General features: G+C 48.4%; 1 protein-coding gene across 2 annotated transcripts in view; it reads left to right on the top strand.

Moving 5' to 3' along the window:
• The window catches only part of IRF2 (interferon regulatory factor 2), a 348737-nt gene extending 324309 nt beyond the window's left edge, over window positions 1-24428 (top strand). For both annotated transcript variants that reach the window (XM_085641901.1, XM_085641900.1), the window contains exons 8-9: window positions 799-851; window positions 22776-24428. In XM_085641901.1, coding sequence (XP_085498027.1) covers window positions 799-851; window positions 22776-23069 — 347 coding nt within the window. In that variant the 3' untranslated portion in view covers window positions 23070-24428. The remainder of the gene's footprint in view (window positions 1-798; window positions 852-22775) is intronic.
• The last annotated feature ends 1190 nt before the right edge of the window (window positions 24429-25618 follow it).

Genomic DNA, 25618 nt, shown 5'->3' with positions numbered 1-25618 from the left:
AATGTTCTTGGATGCTCTGACAGTCTACTTGTTATCAGTAACTGCTGTGCCATGAACCTTCTCTTGCAGTCACACATTGGAATTGCACTCCTATGGCCTGCACAACTGCACCTCTTACATATTCCAGTAGCGGCTCCCGGAGGGAGTGCTGTGGGGCGGGGGAGTGGCAGGGTGGGAGGTTGGCGATACAGTGTGCACAGTGTAGTTAGTTTTATTTATTTATGTACTTACCTCCGTTCGGCCGTATGTTGTAGTTTACTACCCCCCACCCTGACCCTCCCTGCCCCGCAGCACTACCGCCAGGAGCCGCTAGTGTTCTCTTCTGATTACACAATCCTCAGTGCTCAAGAAGTAGGTTCCTCCAGTTAAACGGTGGAAGTGATAATCTTTGGCTTTTCCTTTGTGATGGACGGGCATACATCTGTGGGAATTTGAACTCTGTAAGTTCACTAATCAGGTCCTTTGTCTGTCTCCTCAGCACGTTGGTGATTTCCACCAATTGTTCTTCGTGTCCAGTGGTCACAAAGTTGCTTTGGTGCTCCTTTCTCTCTTCTTTCACTGGTCTTGTTTCTGTGTAACAGATCGGAATCTTAAATCATTGTCTTCATGCACTAGGGACAGGTAAAAAGGCAAACTAAAGAGCTGGAAATAGGGTTGACTGCACTCTCCAAATACAATATGTTTGCACTGGAAAAAATTTGGGTTGGTGGCTGTTCTAAGCATGTCATACAAGTCTAGTTTTATTTTATTAATGAATGTTTTCTTCATTTTATGTACACTTTCATTTTTCTTTAACAGAAAGTGAAACAGATAGCGTACCAAGTGATGAAGAAAAAATCTCTGCTGTGGCGGTGAGTGTTAGTAATTCATCAGAAAATTGACATACTGTATTTACTTGAAAAATGTTTTAGTGAATCATTTAATGCCTTAATTTCTTAGCTTCTTTCTACTCCAGCAGTACGTAAAAGCAAAATTGTTGTATAATGTAATGTTTGTTGTGTTCCCAGCATTAATAGAGTGTGCTTCTACAGTATGTATATTCCCAAATCACTTTTACACTTTTGGCGTCTTTTACAGTCCTGGGATTCTCGTTGATCAGAGTCAAGTGAGTCTACAGTTCCTTAGTCATAGAACAAAATGCCTGTCCTATGTCATGTTTAAGGGTTCATATTGAATAGTGGCTGGCATTGCTGGGCTGTGTCTGATCCTGCCACAGATCTTTTTTTATTTTTAAAATCTGATGTTATTAATTTTTAACGTTTTTACATTAGTACAAATTGTACATAGGTTTCACATATGTGTCCATTTGGAACTTGTAAGAGTTGCTTTTTTACATATATCAACTGGTTTATTCTACGACATTGTGAACATAAAGTGTAGACATGTCAATGATTCGCACATTTACCACTCTTATCTCATTACACACACACGCACACACGCGCACACACGCGCACACACACACACACACACACACACACACACACACACACACACACACACACTTACCATCTCATTACACACACACACACACAGCACATTTACCACTTTTATCATCTCATTACTTTTACATGTTTAGGATTATTATACAACTGTATTACTTTTTATCCCTTTACTATTTCTTTCCCATTATTGCTTTCCACATATTTAACGCTGCTCGATCCCTTTAGGCTAAGCATAGCTTGTACATTATTGCCATTGACTGACTGTGATTATGCATGCTAACAGAATAAACTGTGGGAAAGGGTCATAATATAACGAGAACCGATGATACGTAATTATTTTTGAACTGAGTTGCAAATGCTATCGCTGGGGCGCCCTGTATTTCTTGTCGTACAGAGTATGATATGCGTGGCTAACATCTGCGTCATGGCGTTTATTGGGCTGTGAGGGAGCCCGCCCAGTGCTGCAAATTGCTCGTCTGTTGCCAGTCTGTTGTCCCTCGGGCTTTATGACTCCTACGAGTGTGGTGTATGGTCGTAATTCCCCATCAAGGTATAAATCTCCTATTTCCTGAATTCCTGCGTCCCGCCATTGCTGCAATTTGGCCAATGAGGTAACTGTGGCACCCCTGGGGGTTCCTTTCAATGGGAGGGCGGGAGTATATGGGGTGGATGTTTGACTTATGTATAGTGCTCTGCTGAAGCATTCGTGCGCCACACACAGTAAAAACGAATTTGGGGGTCTGGCTTTGGTGCAAGGATGGATTATTCCTCAGCAGGCCTGGGAGTTGCACAGGATGGAGTGTGGTTGCTGTGTCTTCCCTGTGTCTGTCCGCTAACCACCTGGCTACCCACTACTTTTGAGCAGCCAGGTATTATTGCTCTAGATTTGGGACAGCTAGGTCCCCTTGGTCTGTGGGTAAATATAGCTTTCTGATTGCAACTCGGTGCCTTGAATTTCCCCATATAAAATCTCAGATCAGTGCCTCTAAGTCAGGGCTTTCCAAAATGTGTGTCGCGACACGGTACTGTGTCGCCTCCCATTTGTGGATGTGTCGTGCGACGATGACTTCTGCAGCCAGTTTAGGGCGAATGCTCTTGCATTCAGTGACACAGTACGGCGTAGGCGGAGAAAGGAGAAGCATGCAGTGACCACGGAGCCGCCTCTGCTCCCAGGTAAATTTTAAAACTCTGTTTAGGCCCCAGGCGATCGTTCTTCTTTACTTCCAATATTATATGCATTCTGGGAGTTCGAGTTGTATGACGCTGAGGGGGTGTCTGCTGCTGTTCACACCCTCTGTAGCGCCTCCCTCCACCCTGGGCCCAGCAGGCACCAGTCTCTCCTGCCAAGCACCAGCCAGAGCCAACCGGGGGCACAGGCTGCTGCGAACAGGATTCCTGCTCCTTGTCGGACACCTGGCAGTGGCAGCTTCTGAGCAGTATCCGAAGGAGTCTCTGCTTGGCGCACTGGTTCACGGCGCTGCATCTTATTACTTAGAAAACTCAGGCGTTAGGAGAGAGGCGGGGACTCTGTCCAGCCTCAGGTCCATTGGCTTTTTATCTTATGACCTCCGTATTTATATACGAAACGTTACATATAATTGTATTTGTCTATTTTGTTGAATTTATTTCTCAGTAGTTGCACTTAATAATTATATCACAACCAACGGCTCCTTGTAACGCACAACCAGCAGAGGCATTGCTTATCCAGGGGCGGCTCTCGCAAGAAGTTCCTGTAAAGTAAAGACGAAAGGGTGCCACAGAGATATGGGGGGGGGGTGAGAGATAGAGGGAGAGATAGAGAGGGAGTGAGCAAGCGAGAGAGAGGGGAGAGACAGGGAGAGAGCGAGAGAGAGAGAAGGAGAGAGATACTGAAGGATGGAGAGAGGGGGCGAGAGAGATACCGAGGAAGAGAAACCCAGAGAGAGAGAGGGAGAGAGACTGAAGGATGGAGACAGAGAGAAAGATAGGAAGAGAGAAAGAAAGAGGTAGAGAGATACTGAAGAATGGAGAGATGGCGAGAGAGATACTGAAAGAGAGCCACAGAGAGAGTCCGAGAGAGAGAGAGGAGGGGGGGGGGAAGGGAGAGAGACTGAAGATGAAGAGAAAGAGAGAGAGACAGAAAGATAGAGAGAGGAGAAAGGGAGAGAGGGAGAGAGAGGAGGGGAAAGAGGGAGAGACTGAAGGATGGAGAAAGAGAGAGGGATGGAAAGAGAGAGAGAGGAGGAAGAGAAAGGGAGAGACAGATGGATAGTAAGGCACAGTGAAGTAAGGATGATGTGCCTTTTGGCGTGCTGCGCTGAGGAAAGCAGTCCCACCTGAGTTCAATGTGCAGAGACCGGCTGATAAGTTGCACGATTGTTTTACCACTCACAATTCCCCCTTCCTGAACGGATTTTTGTCTAACTCATATTCATCAAGGCAGCAGGCCGACCTTGTACAGGGTTGGAAGGGTTGGCAGCGCGTGCATCCGCCCTTTTTGTGCCGTAAATCACTGGGGCATGTGTCAATGTGTGCATGATTATATTCTTGTTTCAGGCACAAACCTAACCTTACTTACACCCAGTTTTGCCAGTCACGGTCTTTGTTAGAACAGATTCACAATTGCTTTATTAACCTTCCTGCTTTCTCAAATTTGCAACATTTGGCCACTATTTTGTCAAACTTTCCCCCCCAACACCCCATAGGGGGTTCGGGCACGCTCGCTGCGCTCGCTTGCATTACCGTGTCGCAAGATGAAGATTGTCTAAAAGGTGTCACCGGGAGGAGCTTACGGCCCAAGTGCTGGAGCTGGAGAGGGTCCATAGTCGGACGGGGGCACCTAGAATTTGGCAGCAATTGAAGAACGCACAGGCCCTGCTGGTGGGGCTCGACTTAGACAGGGCGGAATATGTGGCCCTTCACCTTAAGCACTCATACTATGTAGGAGGGGATAGGACGGGGCGGATGTTGGCTAGCAGATTGAGGGCGAAAACTCAGCAGTGTAAGGTTAAAGAAATTGCAAATTCAGAGGGCGTGATGCTCACGGACTATGTCGCTTCAATAGTAGTGCTCCCTAAACCGGGCAAATTACGCCTCCAGATGCGGTTCCTACCGGCCAATATCGCTGCTTAATGTCGACCTTAAAATATTCACTGGTATACTCGCAAAACATTTGGTTCCTCTCATGCCAGGCATCATCGACCCAGATCAGTCTTGGTTCATACAGTCCCGGCAAAGTAGTGACAACATTAAACTCATCTTCCATCTTATAGATAAGGCTCACCGCACCAAGCTGGATACCCTCCTCTTGTCCGTGGACGCAGGAAAAGCGTTTGATCGGGTGGACTGGCGCTTTCTTGATAAGACTCTGGTGCACTTTGGTTTTGGGGACAGGTTTAAAGCATGGGTTTCGAGTTGCTACACCAACCCCAAGGCCACAATCAGGGTGAATGGGGTGACCTCCACGCCCTTTGAGATACAGCGGTGCACCCGGCAGGGTTGTCCACGGTCACCTCTCCTCTTCGCCCTTTATATTGAGCCGTTGGCTCAGCGGATCAGGGACAATCCAGAGATAAAAGGCATCCCCTTCGGGGGAGAACATCACACGGTCAGCCCGTACGCGGACGATATAATTGCTTCTTTGGAGTCACCAGCCCGGTCGGTCCCGGCTTTCCTGAAAGAACTAGAGGACTTTGGCCAGGTCTCGGGACTGCAAATTAATAGGGGAAAATCCTCGATCCTTAAATTTTATGACGAGGGCCACACACCTCCCTTTGATGGAGCGGCCTATGTGGGTATTCCCACTTACTCCTCTATCCCCTATTTGGGCATAGAACTAGCGGCATCGGTAGCTCAAAAGCTACACCTAAATTATTCCAAACTTCTCCGCCGCACCACGAAAGACCTAAACTAATGGAAACTGCACTCGTTATCCCTGCTGGGCAGGGTAGCAGCAGTTAAGATGTCCCTCCTGCCTCGAGCGCTGTACCTCTTCCAAACAATTCCGGTTTGGCAAACCCCGGGTACCTTACAGGCATTGCAGCAGGCAACCATTTCATATGGGGAGGGAAGCAGCCCCGGATACGCAAAGACCTGAGTTATATGAGACTAGACGCGGGGGGACTGGGTATTCCTAAAGTTCGCGAATATTTCCACGCAGCTTAGCTGCGGTAACTTGTCGAATGGAAGCGCCCAGAATCCGAGAAGAGCTGGCTCTTCCAGGACAGGGCCTTAGTGCAGGTTCCACGTTCTTTTTCTCTTTTTTTCTTCTCTTTTCCATTCATTAAAAGGCATCATACCCTCGTTTCTCCATAGATAGACTGTAAGGCAGGTGACCATTTCGAAGGCCTAATTGGGATATGGTTGCAGCCATGCTCCCGGAAGAGCATTGGTAACTAGAATGGACACATTTATAAAGTGATGTACGAATGCTAGGCATATATCTTCATTGCAAACTGTCTGTATATTGTTGATGCAAATGCCAATAAAAATACAGTTAAACCTAAAAGGTGTGTCACCAACATGAAAAGTTTAGAAAGCTGTGCTCTAAGTGGTGGAAATAAGAAGAGGGGATGTATAACGGGAGGTTCGTGAAATAGTATAAGAGCCGGGGAGGTTTACCATCTTTGGGACCTGTCTGCTGCTATGGCCTTGCCTAGATTCCCATCCAGTAGATCTAGTGGGCTGCTGTATACGCATTTCCCGAGATAGCAGAATTTGGTTTCATGCCATTTACCTCGTTCTCCATTTAGTGTATAACCAGGGTCTGTATTGTTTTTGCTAAAGGAGTACAGGCCGGATTTAGGGGCATTCACCTTAAGTCCTGATATATTAGCGAATCTGTCAAGTAAAAGGGATAATCAATGGGGTATTTGGTGGATGTCCCTTATGTACAGCAGGAGTTCGTCTGTGTATAACAATATAACGTGTGTAATCTCCTAATATGATACCCTCCCTCGCCTCTAATCTGACTATTTCAATTGCTAACGCAAAAAGGGTTGGGGAGAGGGTTTATCCCTGCCTAGTCCCTCTGCATACCTTTACCGGTTCCAACATATAAGGGCCTGTTTTTACCCTTACCTTTGGCACATTCTAGTTGTTGGACTTGGCCCCTCTGGCAGGTTCACCCCTGAAACTTTTTGCTTTTACTTATGACCTAGTGTTAGTAATTTTTGGCTTCTGCGCACTTTACCGCTGTGTCCCAGGGTAAAGTGCGTGCGTGTAGTGAGGTTGGACTGCCCTCCCATAGGAATGCATGGGGGAATGTATGTGTCCCTGGTAGTTCCTGATGCCTGGGGAGGGCAGGTGCGAGTTTGGTATGTACGGACTTGTGTGATTAAATGCTGCGCGATGATGTGTGCGGTGTCCATGTACCTAGTGTGGAAGTGCCACTTCTAGACGCTGGCATAAATGTGCAGTGACTGCCTGGCGCGTGATTGGCTGGCCGAGGTCATGTGATGGGCTAGGGAATCCCCAGAGTCAGGATGAGTCACCCAGTGGTGAATTGGGAGATCAGCAGCCAGATGGGGGGGAGAAGTACACCTAGGACCTGAATAGGGATGGGCTTTCCCCACACAATGCTGGCTCCGCCCCCTGTGGTGCGACTGATGACCCTGGCCTGTTCTCTGAATAGGGAGAGGGGCTGAGCAAAACAAAGTGCTCAGGAACCAGTTGTAACTGGTTCGCCCCTCCCCTGCACCTTCAAACAAAGGTAAACCTGTGTATAAGAAGGGGCTGTGACCCCATGTAAAATGTTCTCTTCTGATCCTAAATTGAGGGGGGCCTGCTGCTGCTGGGTGCCAGGAGAGACCGCCACTGAGGACTGCCTCCCTGCCGGAGGGCCCTGTGAGCTGGCCCCTGGGCCCAGTCTTTGCCCCCCTGCATCTGAGACTTTTCCTGAAGACTTTCCCTGAACCTAGCGCCTGGGAAGCGCTACACCTTGATTTACTGAGAAGCGCCTTGTCTGGACTGAAGAGCGCTTCGGTTGTGGCCAGCAGCGCTGAGCTGCACTAGTCAGCGAGGGAGCCCCAACGTAGGGATTCCCCCCCGCTCTTTGCCGTGTTAGGTGGCGGGTGCCCACCCCGCATTGTGGTGCTCGTTGGCGGGTGCCCACCCCGCTTATTTGGTTGTCTTTGCTTGCAAGCGGGAGCCCACCCCGCGACTTTGCCGTCATAAACGCGGGTGCCCACCCCGCGGATTTGGTTGCTGTGTGCAAGTTGGACGGCGGGTGCCCACCCCGCCGGTAATTGCTCTCTGCGGCGGGAGCCCACCACACACGGAGAAATCGCCAAGTAAAATTCACGGCCGGGGAGAACCGGAAGTCAGGTTGCGTGTTGCCTGACGTGGGGCGGGACTTCCGCTTTCCAAAGGAAGCCCCGCGCCCACGGAGTCCCCCGGAAGCCGGCCCAGAGAGAGGTGCGTCGATCCCCCAGCGGAGCTCTCGTGAAGTGAGTGAGCCCCTCCGCCCCAGAGAAAGCGGAGCGTTGTATGCTCCTTTGTCGGCCCAGCAGAAGTCGACCGGTAGGCGGGAGCCTACCCCGCCGTGAGGAGCCCAGAGACACGAAGAGCCGCCAGAGGGAGAGTCCCGCCGAAGAAGTCTGGTGAGTGGGGCCTCGTTGTCAGACCGGAGGAGGGGGGGTGTGTGAAGGGCCTTGCCGGTGCCTCCCCCTACCTCTGCAGCTCCAACCACGGGGGCACATTTGTTATAGAGCCTGTGTGGCTCCAACGTTATTCTAGGCATTTCTTTGGTGATCTTGAGCCCACGGGGCTCCAACGTTAAACGGGGGCATTCTTTGTGTAGAGTCCAGAGGGACCCCAATATTTGTCTAGAGCCCGAGCGAGGCTCCAGCACCTTGGGGGCATAATTCCTTTAGAGCCCTGTGAGGCTCCAACGTCGGCCCCATCATTTGTATAGAGCCCACGAGGCTCCCCCATTGTCGTGGGGCATCCCAGAGCCCAGAGAGGGCTCAGGAGGCACGCCGGTGCCAGGTTCCTTTCCCAGCTGCCCAGCACTTAGTGGGCAGCTGCAACGTTCAGGTTGTGCCCTTTTGCACTTGGCGTTTTGCCTTGACTGCGTGCGCAGTCCAGCCCTGACATTTGGACAAAGGGCGTTTGAGCCCCTGAGAGGCCAAGTTGGCCTGGGAACAGTTTCCCTGTGTTGTGCCCTCCCCTAGGGTACCTGGTGACTTATGTGAGTTTGGCGCAATTGTGTTTTCCTGCACCTCTGAATGTGTTTTTATGCGTCATGTGCCTTGTTTTTACACCGCTGAATGTATGTTATGCATCATGTGTTTTCTTTCCCTCCACCTCTGAATGTGTTGTGATGCATCATGTGTAATGTGCTTATACCCCTACAGGTATTGTGATACTTGGGTGGTTGTTTTTCTCCTAGTACAGGTGGTGCTAGTGAGGCCCTGGTTCCCTGCGCAATATTCTCCTAAGGTGGTTAGGGTTGCGTAGGTGGTACTTACCTGTTACCAGTGGTTACTGGTTGTGCGCTACATTTTCTAATTGGTGCTACAGTGATTGTATGTGCTATGTTCTAAAGTATTATTCCTACAAAGTGTTATTCCTACAAAGTGCTAGTTCTAAAAGTGCTGATTCCGGACAGTGGTCCAGGTGGCCCTGTCTTGTACATATCCCCTGTAAATTCTGCCCGTGCCTGTTGGCACATTGTAAAGTGTGTATTTATTGTCTAATGTGTTTGGTATAATACAAAGGCTATTTTTATATAATACCTTGTGTGGAGTTTCTTTTGTGGTGGGCCTTGGGTGTTGTTGCTGGGTGCACGCGCAAACGCTTTACACATTGCCTCCGGGATAAGCCTGACTGCTCGTTCCAAGCTACCAAGGGGGTGAGCAGGGGTTATCTTTGGCGGGTAACTCCCCAGCCCTGACTAGAGTGGTGGTTTCTGCCTGGCTTTGGCGCAAGCCCTAGCCAACCAGAAATCCCATTTCTAACACTAGTGAAATGGTCTCCCAGATTATATTTGTTTAAACGCGCAAAGAGAACCGTCCCATTCTAGTGAATCGAAGGCTTTCTCCAAGTCTAAAACCAGGCATCCTGCATGTGGCCAGCGACTGTGTCAGTAAGTAGCAAGCCTGAAGAAACGTTTAAGGAGGTGCTTCTGAAGGGTATAAATCCATTCTGATCTGCATGCACTAATGGGGGCACTATTTGAGTAAGTCTGTCGGCCAATAGCTTTGCTAGTATTTTGTAGTCGAAGTTTAAGAGGGCTAGCGGTCTGTAAGTTCCCATGTCTGTGGGATCTTTGTCCTGTTTGGGCAGGTATACCAATCTTGCTTCCCGCATGGATAGGGGGAGCTGCTGCGCATTCATTGCTTCTGTATAGAATGTGTTTCTGTGGGGGACTTCTGCTGTGGGGTAGACCTTATAGCATTCTGCCAGGAGGCCCTCCTGACCAGGTGTCTTCCCGTGTTCAAGAGCCACAATTGTACTTCCAATTTCTTCAGGTGTTATTTGTGCATTCAACTGTAGTCTCTGGTCTGACGTTGTTTCGGGCAGTTGTCCCGAGTCGAGGAACTCTGAGAGTAATCTGTCGTTCAATGGTCTCCGGAATTGGTACAATTTAGTGTAGTGTCTGGTCATTGCGTCATGTATATGTTGTGTATAGACTAGCTGTCCTGTCTCGGTGCGTATGGCTCCTATGAGGTGGCTAATTTGCTCTTGACGCAGGAGCCACACTAGCATTTTGCCTGCTTGGTCCGCAGTGGCATGCGTACATGCTTAATGTGCTGCATAATTGTGGCAACGTAGCCGCTACAGTAAGTCTATGTGCTCTGATCTTAGTGCGTCTAGTTTCCTAGTGTTTGAGTTGCCGGCTGATTGCTTGATTTCTTGCCCCAGCAGTTGTCGTTCTATTTGGCTAAGCTTGTTGTTAAGTTGTTTCTGGATGTTTCAGGTGGCCCCCAAGCAGTTCCCTCTCAGGGTCACCTTGAAGGTGCCCCACTCCATAAGGGGTCTTTTGCTGTGTGTTCATTTATCTCGAAATATTCTAATATGGATGTCCCTAGGGATGCACAAAACGCCTGGACCTCAAATGCTACTGCTTGAAGGAGCCAGGTAGGCACTGGGGGAGGGCCTGTGTCCCATGTGAGTTGCAGGAGCTGTGGATTATGGTCTGAGAGTGTGTATCCTAGATGTTCCTGCCACAGATCTTGGTAGTGCATTAGGTGCAGGGATGTCTATGATGAAGGACTTAGCCGTTTCTTTCATTCCACTAGTGTGCCTGGTTGATGTTTGCTTGACATAAGGAGGTTGCTCTATTAATAGCCATCATTAGTCGAATATATAGCTTCCATGCAATGGTGTGTATGGGTTGATGTGAAAATGTTCAAGCTAAATTGTTCAGAAGTCCTGATACATACGTTGGTGAGAGATTATGCATTTCTGATGGATGCATCTTCTTGCAGATTCCTCACCTTATCAATACTCCTATCGTTCTTCAGACTAGTTTGGAAATCTTTTTTTTCCAGCAATGACTTGAGCTCCACCAGAAGGCCCCACACAGCTCCAGCCGAGACTCTGCTTCCAGACATGTCATCTCTGTATATTAGGCACAAAAGAGCAAGCTGACATTAGTTCCTGACTCATTGATGCAGACTGGAGCACTAACTTTGTCTCATCAACAAAATTCTCGGATTTAGACAGTGACTAAGTCAAAAGTCTCCTCAAAGGTCCTCAAGCTTTAAGCCTTGCTGATGGTACTGCAAGAAGTCGTCCCACAACTACTGTGTGGTGCCTGGGATTGAGACATGATTCCACAGCCAATGACTTTTGCACTACCAGACAAGAGAAGGCTTTCAGGAAGTGAGAAGCCAAGTTAATTTTTGGCCTTAAAGGAGACCCCCAAGTTGTAATTCACCTTCCAGAGAGTATTCTCCAAAGCGATCCTCCTACAAAAAAACACAGAAAGCGCTATAGCAGAGAAAAGATCCTCTTCTTCATTGAAGAAAGGTCCAGTCCCAGGGACTGTTCAGTCACAACTCAATTCACAGGTGCTGGTCTCTCACTCAGCAGAACACTATATGCCTAAGAAGGCAAGGTTGAAGTTCACTGGTATTTCAGCTGACTCTGCACAATTTGAGGTCTTCTGGCTAGCTAATCTGGATCTTTTCAGGATCGATCAGCACCTCCTGTTCCTGCAAGTTTGACGACTGGCTGCTCTCTCACAAGCTTTGGCCTCGCTGCCAAAGGTGATGTCAAAACTCACCACAGCACTGTGTCCTGTTTGTTTAGAGCCTCCTTCAACACCGACCCCAAAGTTGGTGGTGTTGCTGTCCATGGAACTTGCTCCGATGCCAGCCATTAGAACGAAAGATGGCTACTTAAGAGCTGATCACCTCTTGCCGACACATTATACTGATGCCCATCTTTACTTTGATGTACAAAGTGCCAGTAGCCTAAATACTTCCCCCAAAAGGGGACATTTCCTACACCTGCGGCCCTGATCCAGATAGGTTTTGCCTTTCACAACTGTTTTTCTGAAAATGTAGAGGCCTTGGAACTGACTTGGACTTCTGTGGAATTTAATTCAAGCATTCTTATCGAAATTTTGATTCTTTCACAGTTTTTGTTAAGCCTTTGCTTCATTTTAATGAGGCTTTGCCAGACTCTATAATGACTGCATGGAAGAAACCATTTTTGGCCCAGTACGTCCATATGCATATTTTCTGGTGCTATAGTCAAGCTCCAGTTAGCCCACACTTTTTGTCCCCCCACCCATTACTGGAGAGCCTGGCGGTTCAGAGATTTTCCTCAAAACAGAACCCAAACACCTTTTCTATGGTTCCTCCGGAGACCGAGTCCAAGAAACTTGACAACATTTAGTCTCCAGCAGGTTGGCTTTATGCACAGCTAATGCTACTTGACATTGGGCTGCTATGTCCTTGTTTTATGGCAAGTGGCAAAACTCATGGTTATCATCCTGTTAGTGTATATGAAGAAGCTATTCTCAAACGTGCTGGGCGATGCAATGGAAGTATATAAATGTATATTGAAATGTGACTTTGTGGTTGGAGACACCATGGCCCAGTCTGTAAGTGCAGCTGTCACACTACGCCCCACGGCCACTATACAACAAGGCTTATGTATATTTTCTGGGGATATGAGGATATACCTAAAGACATATCCTTTGATGGACAGACTGTTTGGAGAGTAATCCGATTCCACAGGGAAAGCATCAAGAACAGTAGGGTGATGACTTGGTCCCTGGGATGGCCTCCCCTCCACAGATTCTGTTCAGGCAAGGTTGGATCTAGAAGGCCTCAGGGGCAATAGTAGCAGCAGATCCAATCCTCACTAGCCTCTGCTGGTTCTGCTGCCTCTAAGCCCCTCTGGTTCCCATCTTCATGCCATCATCTTTCAATGGGGAGGATCTTGTCTCTCATTTTGTCATTAGTTGGGAGGCGATCACTGGATCATCCATCTGATCTGGCGGGGCTAATCCTTCCCCTTCCATTCCTCATGCAGGATCACTGCCTCTTTCAAAGTTTACTCACAGATTCAAACCTCCGTTTTGGAGGAAAAGGCCTTACTGGGAAAAGAGGCCATAGAAGTGGTGCAACCAGAAAATAGGGCCACGTGATGTAATTTCCTTTAATTTCTAGTCCACAAGAAGGACAGAGGCCTGAGGCCTATTTTGGATCGCTGCCTTTTGATCATCTAACAAACATTCAAAGTGCTGAACCTGAGCAAGTTCCTGTTGGCTTTGAACTCTGCAGTTTGGGGTGGTTCCTGGATCTCCAATCTTCCCCGCCATTAGAAACTATTTGAAGTTAACAGTGGGGTTCCAACATTTTCAGTTTGCTGTCCTCCTATTCCTAGTGGCTACTGTTCCACGCATCTTTATGATGGTATTGGCAATCATGGCATCTTTGTGCATAGGCCAAGAGTCCATGTATTTCTGAACCTGAATGACTGTTTGGTGAAGGCAGAGTACCCAACTGTGCTGCAGAAACATCTCCAGCGGACGATGACTCTTCTCCACAACTGGGCTTTACATTCAACTTCCAAATGTCTCACCTCACTTCCACACACAGATTGAATTTTTTTGGGGTGGTGCTCGGAGGGCCTTCCCTCCTCAGAGAATCACGGATATTCGGGTGATGATTTGATGTCTCACTTGGATCCTGGCCCTGCAGATATTGCACTTGCTAGGCCTTCTGGCCTTTTGAATCCTGTAGGGGCCTCACATCACATAGTCGATGAAGGCCCTCCTGTGGATTTAACATCTGAAAGAGACACGTTAGTGATAGATTCCTTACCTTAGAATATTGCCAGGCGTCAGACTGGATCCGGAAAGTTTTCGTCAGCAGTATCCCTGAGCATCGGAAGGTGGCATTGTGCGGCTCCGCGTCCGTCGCTGGCGTCGTGTGTGCCGAGATGACGTCATGGAGACTACTTAGGCGCCACCCATGCGCGCTGACGTCAGTTATTTTTTTTTTTTTTTCACGCCAGCAAACGCAGATCCGGTTAGAGCACGTACCCTAATCACTTTTTTACTAACATATGAGACTTTTTGTCTTTCATTATTGAGTCTTTGACTCCTGGTGCCACGTAGGGATGCCTGGGTTTAAATCCTGCGGGGCCTGTCGCCGTACGATGTCGGTGGCCAACCCCCATGGCGTCTGTATCTACTGTCTGGAGCTGGACCATGACTCCTGTTCCGACATTCTGGCCATGGCTCCGAAGGCCTTACGGGAGCGGTCCCGTAAGCTGCTGGAGGCACGGCAGTCATCTCCACGCCGCTCGAGGTCAAGGGGCCGTTCGAGGGACGACCGCGGAGCCATCATCATCGCTCCTTGGGGTCGAGGTCTTCACACTCGGAATCGGGTAAAGAAGAAGTCGGAGAAGCGTTTTCGCTCTCAGACGTCCCCCCCCCCCCGTCAGTCTACGGACGAGGAGGCTGGGGGTACCTCCCCTGCGGCTCCTTTGGAGCCTGTGAGTCCCGCGGCCTACCCACCTTATCCGGGTCCTTCGGCGACTCCTGCCCAGGTGCAAGCTTTCCTTGCTGCCATGGACCGCCTTTTCAGGCCTAGGGCTCCCGCTGACGCGCCTTCGGGCCACGCGGTCCCAGCTGAGGGCCCTCCCTTGCCGCCAGCTCCGGTGGCGGCTCCGGCACCGGTGCCGCAAGGTCTTCAGCTGGCGGATCCAGCCCCGGCGCTGCCCGCGGCTCTGTTCCTGGCACCGCAGTGGGTTTCGTTCGTTCCACCACCGCCCTTTCCCGGTTTCCCAGACAATTTTGTTCCTGGTTGGGACCCTAATTGGGACACAGAGCCAGAGCGGCGCCGTTTGACCATTTTTATTCCCCTGTCCCTCCCCCACCGCCGCAGCCTGTTCCACCGGCAGCGGAGGATGGGGACTACTGGGAGGGTCTGAGGACCCTCTCGCACGGCAGTGCGGGTCGGAACAGGAATGGACAGAAGAGTTGGAGGATGCAGGTGGCCTTGACCTCTCCTCTGAACCTGGTTTTCTTTCTCCTCCTGCTGTGGCTATGGAGTAGGGTGCCACATACACGATGGTGCTCCGTAAAGCAGCTGAGGGCCTTGACCTTGACCTGCCTACGGTGACCCTCAAAACTAATCTCCTCACTGAAGTACTTCAGCCGGCAGCAAGCTCTATGAAGCCCCTGCTACCATTCAATGAGGCGTTACCTGACGTATTGGTGGACACCTGGTCGTGACCAGCTACGGGGGTTCCCGTGGATAAAATCGTAGCCAGGCGTCATCGCCCTGCCCCGGGTGACCCTGCTTTTTTGACAACCCACCCAACTCCGGAGAGCCTGGTCATCCAGGCCTCCACTTCCCAAAGCACATTCCCAACCGCCTCGCCGGATAAGGAATCCAAGAAGCTGGAACAGTTTGGCAAGAAACAGTTTTCATCTGCCAGCCTAGTGCTGCGGTCGGTGAACACCGCATGCCTCTTGGGTTGCTACTCCCACACTGTGTGGGACACGGTTGCGCAGGTGCTGCCTCGGTGTCTGGAGGAGGTTCAGACAGTGCTTTCGCAAGCTGTTGCTGAGGGGAAAGGTGCAGCAAAGTTCGCCATCCGGCGTGGACTGGACACCGCAGACTCACTGGGTAGGGCGATTTCCATGACAGTGGCCCTCCATCGCCATCGTCTGGTTGCGGTCCACTGGGTTTTCAGGGGCTGTTCAAAGTTCTCTTATGGACATGCCCTTTGATGGTACTCGCCTGTTTGGTGGTAAGGCAGATAGTGCGCTGGAGCGTTTTAAGGACTCCCGGGCTACGGCCAAGTCCTTGGGTCTCTCCACCACGTGCCCGGCCACGTCTGCTTTTCGTTCCTTTCGTGGCCACGGAAGGGGCGCCCCGACACGTTCGTTCTGCCAGAAGCCTGCGCAGAACCAACCTCAGCGCAGACGTGGTTCCCCCCGCTGCGGGACAGGGGGCCAGCGTGAGGGTCAGTCCACCTCCGCTCCCTCAGTATCCGCCTCAAAGCCTTCCTAGTTCAAGGTTTGGGCACAACCCACGCCGGTGGGCGGCAGGATTTGCCATCACCTCCCCCACTGGCCTTCCGTTACCTCGGTCAGGTGGGTGTTGCAAATCGTCCGAAGGGGCTACTCCCTCCCCTTCGAGTCTGCCCCTCCAGCCATGCCACCTCAGTTTCACTGCATGTCGGGGGACCATTTTGGGCTTCTCCAGCATAAAGTCACGGCCCTCTTGGCCAAGGGGGCCATTGAGCGCGTTCCTGGGCCAGAAGTAGGACGTGGTTGGTATTCCCACTACTTTCTGGTCCCCAAGAAGGAGAAAGGGGGCCTGCACCCTATCTTGGACCTTAGGAACGTCAACCGCTTCCTCCGGAAGGAGAAGTTCAAGATTTTGACTCTGGCTCAGGTCTTGGCTGCCCTCGACCCTGGAGACTGGATGGAAGCGTTGGACTTGCAGGACACATATTTTCATATCCCCGTCCTGCCGGCCCACCGGCGTTACCTGCTGTTCACGGTAGGCCAAGAGCATTTTCAGTTTACTGTGCTCCCCTTCGGCCTTACCAGTGCCCCTCGGGTGTTCATGAAAGTGATGGCGGTGGTCGCAGCTCATCTGCGCAGATCAGGGGTTCCAGTCTTCCCCTATCTTGACGACTGGTTGTTGAAGGCGGGCTCGCCCCAGGCAGTCGTCTCCCACCTCCAGACTACGGCCGACCTCCTGCATTTGCTGGGGTTCTCCATCAAAGTGCCGAAATCGCACCTGAGCCCCTCTCAGAAGCTCCTCTTCATTGGAGCGGTTCTGGATTCGACGCAGTTTCTGGTTTATCCTCCCGAGCAGCGAGTCCGGGATATTCAGGCTATGATTCCGACCTTTCAGCCTCTATCCCGGGTTCGGTCAGGATGACCCTCCGGCTCCTGGGCCTAATGGCCTCCTGCATCCTGCTAGTGCAACATGCCAGATGGCATATGCGGGCTCTGCAGTGGGACCTGAAGTTCCAGTGGGCACAGCATCAGGGCAACCTGTCCGATCACGTCCAGATCTCGGAGGGCACTGCACGACAAGTGCAGTGGTCGCGATTGGGTCAAGGGCAGATCCCTCTCCCTTCCCCAACCGGAGCATACAGTGGGGACGGATGCGTCCTTCCTGGAATGGGGCGGCCGCTTGGGAGAGGCGGAGATCAGAGGCCTCTGGTCTCCGGCGGAGTCCCGGCTCCATATCAACGTTTTGGAGCTTCCGGCGATCCGGCTTGCACTGAAAGCATTCCTACCTTCTGTGCGGGGAAGTGTAGTGCAGGTGTTCATGGACAACACCACCGCCATGTGGTACTGCAACAAACGGGGCGGGGTGGAGTCATGAACCCTATGTGAAGAGGCTCTTCGCCTCTGGACATGGCTGGAACATCAAGGCATTGCCTTGGTGGTTCAACACCTGGCAGGTTCTCTGAATTCCAGGGCGGACAAACTCAGCCGTTGGTGCATGGTGGATCACGAATGGCGTCTGAACTCTGATGCGGCGCAAGGTCTCTTTCTGCAGTGGGGAGAGCCTTGGTTAGATCTATTCGCCACCGAAGAGAACACGCAATGTCATCAGTTCTGCGCGTTGGAATTTCCAAGGTGGCACTCGCTCGGCGACGCTTTTTGTCATGAGTGGAGCTGCGGTCTGTTGTACGCCTTTCCGCCTATACCACTTCTACCCAGAGTGCTGAAGAAGATTCGGCGCGGCCGGGCCCAAGTCATCCTTGTGCTTCCGGATTGGGCACGAAGATACTGGTATCCCGAGCTATTCAGCATGGCGATCGATTCCCCGATCCGACTGCCTCTTCGGGAAGATCTTCTGTCGCAGCGGCAGGGAACGGTCCTCCACCCGAACCTGTCCCGCCTCCACCTCCATGTGTGGAGATTGAGCGGCGACAGTTGACAGCTTTCAACCTTCCTCCCGAAGTCTGTGATGTCATTCTGGCAGCCAGGCGTCCCTCCACTAAAGCGGTATACGCCTGCAGGTGGAACAAGTTTGTGGCATGGTACACAGCAAAGGCTGTGGACCCCCTTTCTGCCCCTCTTTCCGAGGTCCTTTTGTTCCTTCTCTCTTTGTCCCAACAGGGCTCTGCTCTGGGCACTATCAAAGGTTATCTTTCGGCCATCTCCGCCTTTCTACGGCTTCCAGATCAGTCTTCTCTTTTTAAGTCCCCAGTTGTTAATCGCTTCCTCAAAGGCATTACACACACGTTTCCTCCCGTGCCTTTCATAATGCCTCAATGGGACTTGAATCTTGTCTTGACCTATCTGATGTGCTCTCCCTTTGAGCCCCTTCATAACTGTCCCTTACGTCTTCTCACTCTCAAAACGGCTTTCCTGGTAGCTATCACCTCTTCCAGAAGAGTGAGTGAGCTCTAGGCTCTTTTGTCTAAACCTCCTTTTCTTTCTGTTCATCCGGACAAGGTGGTTCTAAGGACTAGTCCTTCTTTCTTGCCAAAGGTTGTCACGCCCTTCCACATCGGGCAGACCATCACCTTGCCCACCTTCTTTCCGCCTCTGCATCCTTCGGGGGAGGAAGAGAGGCTCCACCGTCTGAACCCAAAACGTGCACTAGCATTCTGTCTGAAGCGTACACAGCAGTTCCGGGTGGATGACCAGCTCTTTGTCAGCTACGCGGACGATAAAAAAGGTCGGGCTGTGCACAAACGGACCATCTTTCGGTGGGTTGTTCTGTGCATCAAAGCATGTTACTCCTTGGCTAAGAAGGAGCCTCCTGTGGGGCTGCGTGCCCATTCTACCACAGCAACTGCAGCCATTACTGCCTTGGGATGCTGCGTCCTCATGCAGGACAATTGTCAGGCAGCTACGTGGGCCTCGCTGCACACGTTTACCAAGTATTACTGCCTTGACAGTCCGGTCCGAAGAGACGGCTTCTTTGGCCGTTCTGTTCTCCGTGACTTTCTGGTGTAATCTATTCGCAGACCCGCCACCGGGGTTGGTATTGCTGAGGTATCTATTCTAAGGTAAGGAATCTATCACTAACGTGTCTTTTTCAGATGCACAAGTTACTACTTGTGTAACGATATATCTGTAAGAGACATAAGTTAGTGATAGATTCCTTACTGCCCCACCCATCCTCCCCGTTCTGCGAACTGATTTCTAGGGTTAAGTTCATCCCTTTCAGGGCCCTAGTTTCTTGGCACCAGTGGTCAGTTTTTTACATGGCTCTGCGTTCCTGGTGCGGAAAGTCGTGTACAGGACTGACGTCAGCGCGCATGGGTGGCGCCTAAGTAGTCTCCGTGACGTCATCTCGGCACTTACGACGCCAGCGACAGACATGGAGCCGCACAAAGCTACCTACTGACGTGTAGGGGCACTGCTACAAAAACTTTCGGGATCCAGTCTGACGCCTGGGGATATTCTAAGGTAAGGAATCTATCACTAACGTGTCTCTTTCAGATGCTGCAATTGCATCTAAAATAAAGGTTATAAAAAAATTAAAAAGAGACAACGTGACCACCATTTGGTGCTGCAGTAGGCGGGGGAAGGGTGAGCTTGCATATGCTGTGCCATGTGGCACTGAGACTATGGAGGTAATTGGACCTTCCCCTAACGGTCTGTCACCTACCAGGCTCCCTCCGCGCCAGGGCAGGCGACCTCATCTGATGCAGTCTCACAGACCGTTTGTCTGCACTTGGTAGTTTCAGCTACATTCACCCTGTGGGGTTTGTCTTGGGTCGATCTTTTAGTCTCTACTGAGAATGCTCAGTGACGCCTTTTGTGCCCTGGAGCTTCCGCTTTGAAGGTCCTTAAGAGAGACCCAGTCTTCATTTTGTGGGATTCAAGTCTCCTTTATGTGCCTTCACCTCTGCTTCTCTGACTCCTGAAGAAGGTCCGGAGGGACAAGGCTCATCTCATCCTCATAGTGCAGATTTGGTTAGAAGAGTCTGCAACGATGATCTCTTGTGTCTGTGCATCTGTCCTCTGCCTACCTGTTTGGGAGGCCCTTTCCCAACAACATGCCTAGGTTCTTCATCTGAACCTCCACAACCTATAACTCCATGTTTGGAAATTGAGCAGAACCAGTTGGGTGGTTTTAAGCTGCCTACGGAAGTGGATATGATTTTGGCCGCTGGTCACCGGTCCACCAAGTAGATCTATTTGTGCCACAGTGCGCAGTTTGTGGCCTGATTCAAGGGTCATTGGGTTAATCCTCTTTTGGCAGAATTTTCTGATGTACCTCTATCTGTTTCGTCTATGCCGCAGTAAAGACTTTCCATGGACACCATTAAAGTTACTTGTCTGTCCTTTTGGCCTTTCGGTTTTTGCCTATCCAGATCGGTTTCTTTAAGCCAACAATTGTGAATAATTTTATTTTAAATGGCTTACATATGCTTCATCTCCCCCCCCCCCCCTTTTTATGCTGCAGCTGTACCTTAATTTGATTTGTATTTTCTTGATGTACACACCTTTGAACCCATGCACAGTTTTTCTTTGAGTTTGCTGTATAAAGACTATTTTCCTCATTGATCACTTCAACAAGCTACATCAGTGAGCTGCAGGGCTCTCAGAAACCTTTTCTGAGATAAGTTAGTGCTCAGGATTCGGGCATCCTTTCTTCTGAAAGTAATGTTGTACTTCAATGCGAATCAGCCCATCATTTTCCCTTCTTTCTTCTCTCTGCCACATACCTCTAAGGAGTAGAATCCAAAGAGTGCCTTTAGTTTTCAGTTAGATTGGACTCAGGAGCACCAAGTGGATGACCATATTCTTATCAGATTTGCCAGTGCTAAAAGGCAGTTCAGAATGGATCATTCTCTGTATCAAGATGTGCAATGCCTTGGTCAAGAAAGAACTTCCTGAGCGCCAGAGCCAAGACCACCCACTGCAGCTTTGACTAGGGATGTGCCGGTACTGTAAATCTACTTGACTGCAACATTGGCATCCGTCCACACCTTTATGAGAGTCATGTTGCACGTTCTGTCCTGCAAGACATTCTGATGTAAAGTCCACTCCTCAGTCCCACCTCCTTTTGAGCGGGTACTGCTTACATATCCAGATGGTGAGGAATCTACAGTTGAAAAAATACATCAGAAGAACAAGTTCCTTATCTTCTACTATCTTTCTAGAGGACATTCTGTCTAACCACAGTTTTCTCATGACCCACCCTTCTTTCCGTCATATGGAGTGGACTTCTGATATGTCATAAGGTCTCATTTTACATTCAGCACACTGTCTGATTAATGATTCTTCTTTCGCTTCGCATCTGAGGTAGCTGAAGTTACTTAGAAAAGAAGGTTATGTCACTGTACAAGGGTGGTGCCTATATACAACTCCAGAGTTGGGATAAAGCCATTGTGCCGAGGGCACCAACTGTCAGCAAGTAGGAGCTGCTCCATAAAAATTTCCAGATTCAGTCTGGCACCTGGGGGAATTCAGAAGTTGAGGAATAAAAAGGTTACCATATCCACCAAAAATTGTGTTACCGAAGGCTGGTAACTTGTTCAACTTTGCCCAATGAACCAATCAGATCTACTATATTTAGCATGCTCTTTCCCTGCAAGCAACCACCAGGTATATAGTATTACAGTTACAAATATGTACACCATTACTGTAGTTCAAACAATATAAAACCACTCGTAAGGAGGGCTATTAAGGATTATAATACTTAGAAACAATTTTCAAGCACAATGGTTAGTTTGAGTAGTTAACCAACACCCAAACCCTTGCCTGCAGTAGTAATAACTGCCTAAAAGGCCACAGTGCAATAACAATCCACCCTTAAAAACCTATTGCCTATAACATATGTTTCTTACAATAAGTAAGTAAGGACTATTGGCTTTGTCATAAATGTTCATAATATACCAATCAAATCTAAGGAATTCGACAATGAACCAATAAGGCAGGTTGCCTTTACCTTTGTCCATAACCAACACATGGACCTGTCTACAGCCTGTTGAGCAGTGTAATAACGTGTCACCGTTGAAGGCCTAGTGGCTTTAGCAAATGCTTTTCACTATAAATAAAACAAGCCTACTGCCTTTGTCATAACTTTTGATACTAAACAGATCAGGCCTGTGGCATTGGAAATAACTTTGCCCCATGAACCTTTCATACCCATACCCGTTATTGTTAACTTTTTCACTATAACTAACTTGTGCCAAGTGTATCAATGATACATTTTCCAACAAGGCAGCAATCGGGCATACAGTCATAAAATTACAAATAGTTACAGAATCACAGTTTGCAGGAATTTGGTGGTGGGGTGTGTTGCAAAGGAAAGCATAGCTACATGACCTCTCATCTGATAGTACGTGACAAGATGTCATTTATCTCTTACTTTTAAAATTGACATGGTCAGCACAGCCTGCAGATCTAGGGAAAGGTGGATATCCAAGAAAACCAGGAGTTCTTTGTACTTAGGGAGTTTGAGGCTAATCACGCACAGACAATAAGAGTTTGAAACCCCAAGCTTGATCGAATTGTTTGCTCAACTGAAGGAGATTGAAATAGCTATCAAAGCAAGATAATAGGCAAAAACAAATGATCAAATATATATTGATGGCTAATATCCGAGTACCTTGAAAAGTCTATTCAGATAAAGTAGGTAAGTAAAGTAAACATTTACACCAGAAGGTAAGCGAGAGAAAATTAAGCAATAAATTGGTGACATAGACATTACAAGGGCCGAGGAGATCCTGACCACTGGTCAATTGGAAATATCGCAATTATTTTAACGATTATCAAGTTGGTACAAGCAGATGTCCACAGGGATAAAGAAGAGTGAAGCATACAATAGCACAAATATTTTTTTTGCCTTTTTCTATGGGATTTTTATTGTGATGTCTACAAAGTTTAAACTGTAAAACGTATATCATATGCCCCTAAACAGTACATCTTTCTTTTGTTTATAGGCTCGTCTTCACTGGGAAAAAATTAAAGACGAAAAACAGTACATTCCCTTGTCAAGAGGTGCCCATTCTCTTTCAAACACTGCAACATTTGTGACCTCCACCAAGCCTGATCTCCAGGTCACCATTAAAGAAGAAAGTCATCCTCTGCCGTATAACAGCTCGTGGCCAAAATTCTCTGAAACAGTGTCTGTCCCCCAAGTGGGAACTTCCACGTCCATGAGCAGCAAGCCAGACAGAGTAAGCGTCATTAAGAAAACCTCTGATATTACTCAGCCTAGACTGAAAAGCTGCTAGGGCTTTGGCAGTTTCTGGTTTTTAATCTATTGTTTCGTTCTCTGGAAGTCCATGCTGTTGGCACACATTTGAAAAATCTAAGGGATGTCTTCGTCAGTGAAAGCTTAATGTGTCAATCACCACGTACACACTGGAGCTATTATCTCAGGACTCCAGCCACTCAGCTTCCAAAAAGCAGGTTTGACTTCAAAGGTATTCTGCAGAGGAAGAGATACCGTAGTCCTGCGTACTTGAGTACCAGTACCACATGGGAGGACCAACAACAGCTGATCATTGTGCTGTGCTTCCTGTGGCCAAGGCTGTGGTGGAACTAAAACCCTTAGAGAGGAAGAGAAAATGTGAACTAGCTGGAATTTATTATTTTTTTAAAAGATTCTTTATTGTAAATATGTATATTAGTGCAGTACTAGCAACCAATGCAGTCTGCTTCTGCACCTTACAAAAAGCACTTGCAAAATAGGCCTTTAATATCTTTGCTCTAATTCAAGGTGAGTCGTAGATTCTCCTTTTGAGGCCTGGTCTGACTTGCTACTGCGTACTTTAAAAATATTATTTAAAAAAAAAAGAAATGCATCAACTCATGTAAATGTCATACGTTTTGGAGAGTGCTTAGGTTTTTTAATCTGATGTGTTTGAATGCTGAGGTACCATAAGAATGAAATGAAAAGAAGGAAATATGCAAATTCTCAAATAAAGTTGAATGCAAAATAATCTTTCTTGGAGCAAGCTTTTTAATTATTTTGTACTGCAGGATGTTTAGCTAAAATATATGAAAAAACAGTATAATTGTTTTATATTTTTTAAAGTAAATTTATAATTTAGAGTTCCTTTTTTATGTCCGTCGGCCGTTATTTTACAACCTTGGCATAGTTCTTTTAAATTTGTAAACGTGAAACACAAAAGAGCTTTAATGGGTCGCACAATGCCCTATGGATTGATAAATAAATATAGCAAATAATTAAGATGAAAATGAATGTGCTGCTTGTTTTTGTAAGTGGTTTCATAGTCTATGTATTCTGTACACACCTTATAAAAAATTATTTATTCAAAAGCTTGTCTGGCAAGCACTGTGCTATTACATCTAAAGAAACTTGCCAAATTTTCTATTTGATGTTTGCAATGAATGTTGAATATAAAGAAATGTATTGTACGTCTTGTGAGTGCTGATTAAAAGAGAGAGAGAGAGAGAGAGAGAGAGAGAGAGTGTGTGTGTGTGTGTCCGAGTGTGTGTGTGTGTGTGTGTGTGTCTCTCTCACAGCGGGGCCCGTGTTAAGGGAGGTATGCAAATGGTAAAGAGCACTTCAAAATATGTTTTTATCTCCTTGTTTTTAAAAATAAAAAATTCTGACGTTCTTTTAACTTTAGCCTTACTTTATTTTTTAAGTAATGATGTCTTTTCTTTAGCACTTTATTCTCCCTTATATGTGCAATATCTTTACTATGTACGGTTGTAACCCCGGCTCACACCCGTCTGTTTCTTCTTATCTTACGTTCTTCTACAGTCCACATGAGCATGGAAGAGCATTCATCTTACTGTGCACGTCTGATTACTTTGCTGCATGCCAGTGTTTGGAGAATCGAAGTAAACATGTTGTGCAAGAGTTGTTCTTCTTTTATTCAGGCTCTTCTGACAGTGATTTAATGTGATATTCAAATGGTAGTGAAGGACCAATTGGTTTTCTTCCAAGCCACGTATTGCTTTCTTTGCATTTCTCAGAACAAATAAGGATAAAGGACCTTCTAATATGAGCGTTTATCTGCAGATTTCCCACCTTGTGAATTTCTCTGGGTGTTCGACTGGATCTGGAATCTTTTTCCAGCAATTCTTGCGTGTGGGGACATCGAGCGGCTCCACGTCATAGCGGTCCCATCCCTGATGTGACATTGTGGCCTCCGTGTATGCGCCACCTCTGCATGCTGATATCCGTTCCTTTCTCTCCGCGCCTTCCAACTGTGATCCGGAGCATCTTAAATCTTGCGATACTGACAAAACATTTTTGCCTCAAAGCTTTCAGTTTGCAGAATCTATAGGATTTTTAGCCGTGTCACAACTGTCATCAACGGATGTCGGTGACTGACACCCACGATGTTGGTCTGTGGCATCTTGGATCCAAACACCTCTTGGCGTTGTGAAATTGCTGCATGAAGATGAATCTCAAAGCCATCCATGACAACGAAGGGAGACTCGCTGTCTCCGAATTCCACATAAAGTGAAAGAAATGGTCCGAGTCAAAGTTGATGGGCCGGACGCGCTCTCGCTCCCAAGGCTGCTCCCATGACCGCTCATTGTCAGAGTTGGGGAAGGTTAAAAAAAAGCATGAAAATTCCAAGCATGGGTCTCTGTCAACCTGCCATTCAGGCGTGCTACACCCTGGGCACATTGAGGCGGAGAAGTGGTGCCCCCGCTTTGGAACTGATTGCAGTGCTGACCCCAATGCACCCTGATCTCCTCAGGCCATCAGCGACATTACAACAGCTCCACAAGTTGTAGCAGGTCTTAAACACCATCTTTGGTGCCCCACTGGGTCCGTCTGGTTTGCCTTTAGGTC

This window comes from Triturus cristatus, chromosome 2_2, assembly GCF_964204655.1.
Source record: "Triturus cristatus chromosome 2_2, aTriCri1.1, whole genome shotgun sequence".
NCBI classification, from domain to species: domain Eukaryota; kingdom Metazoa; phylum Chordata; class Amphibia; order Caudata; family Salamandridae; genus Triturus; species Triturus cristatus.
This window is presented reverse-complemented; position numbering and strand designations above follow the sequence as displayed.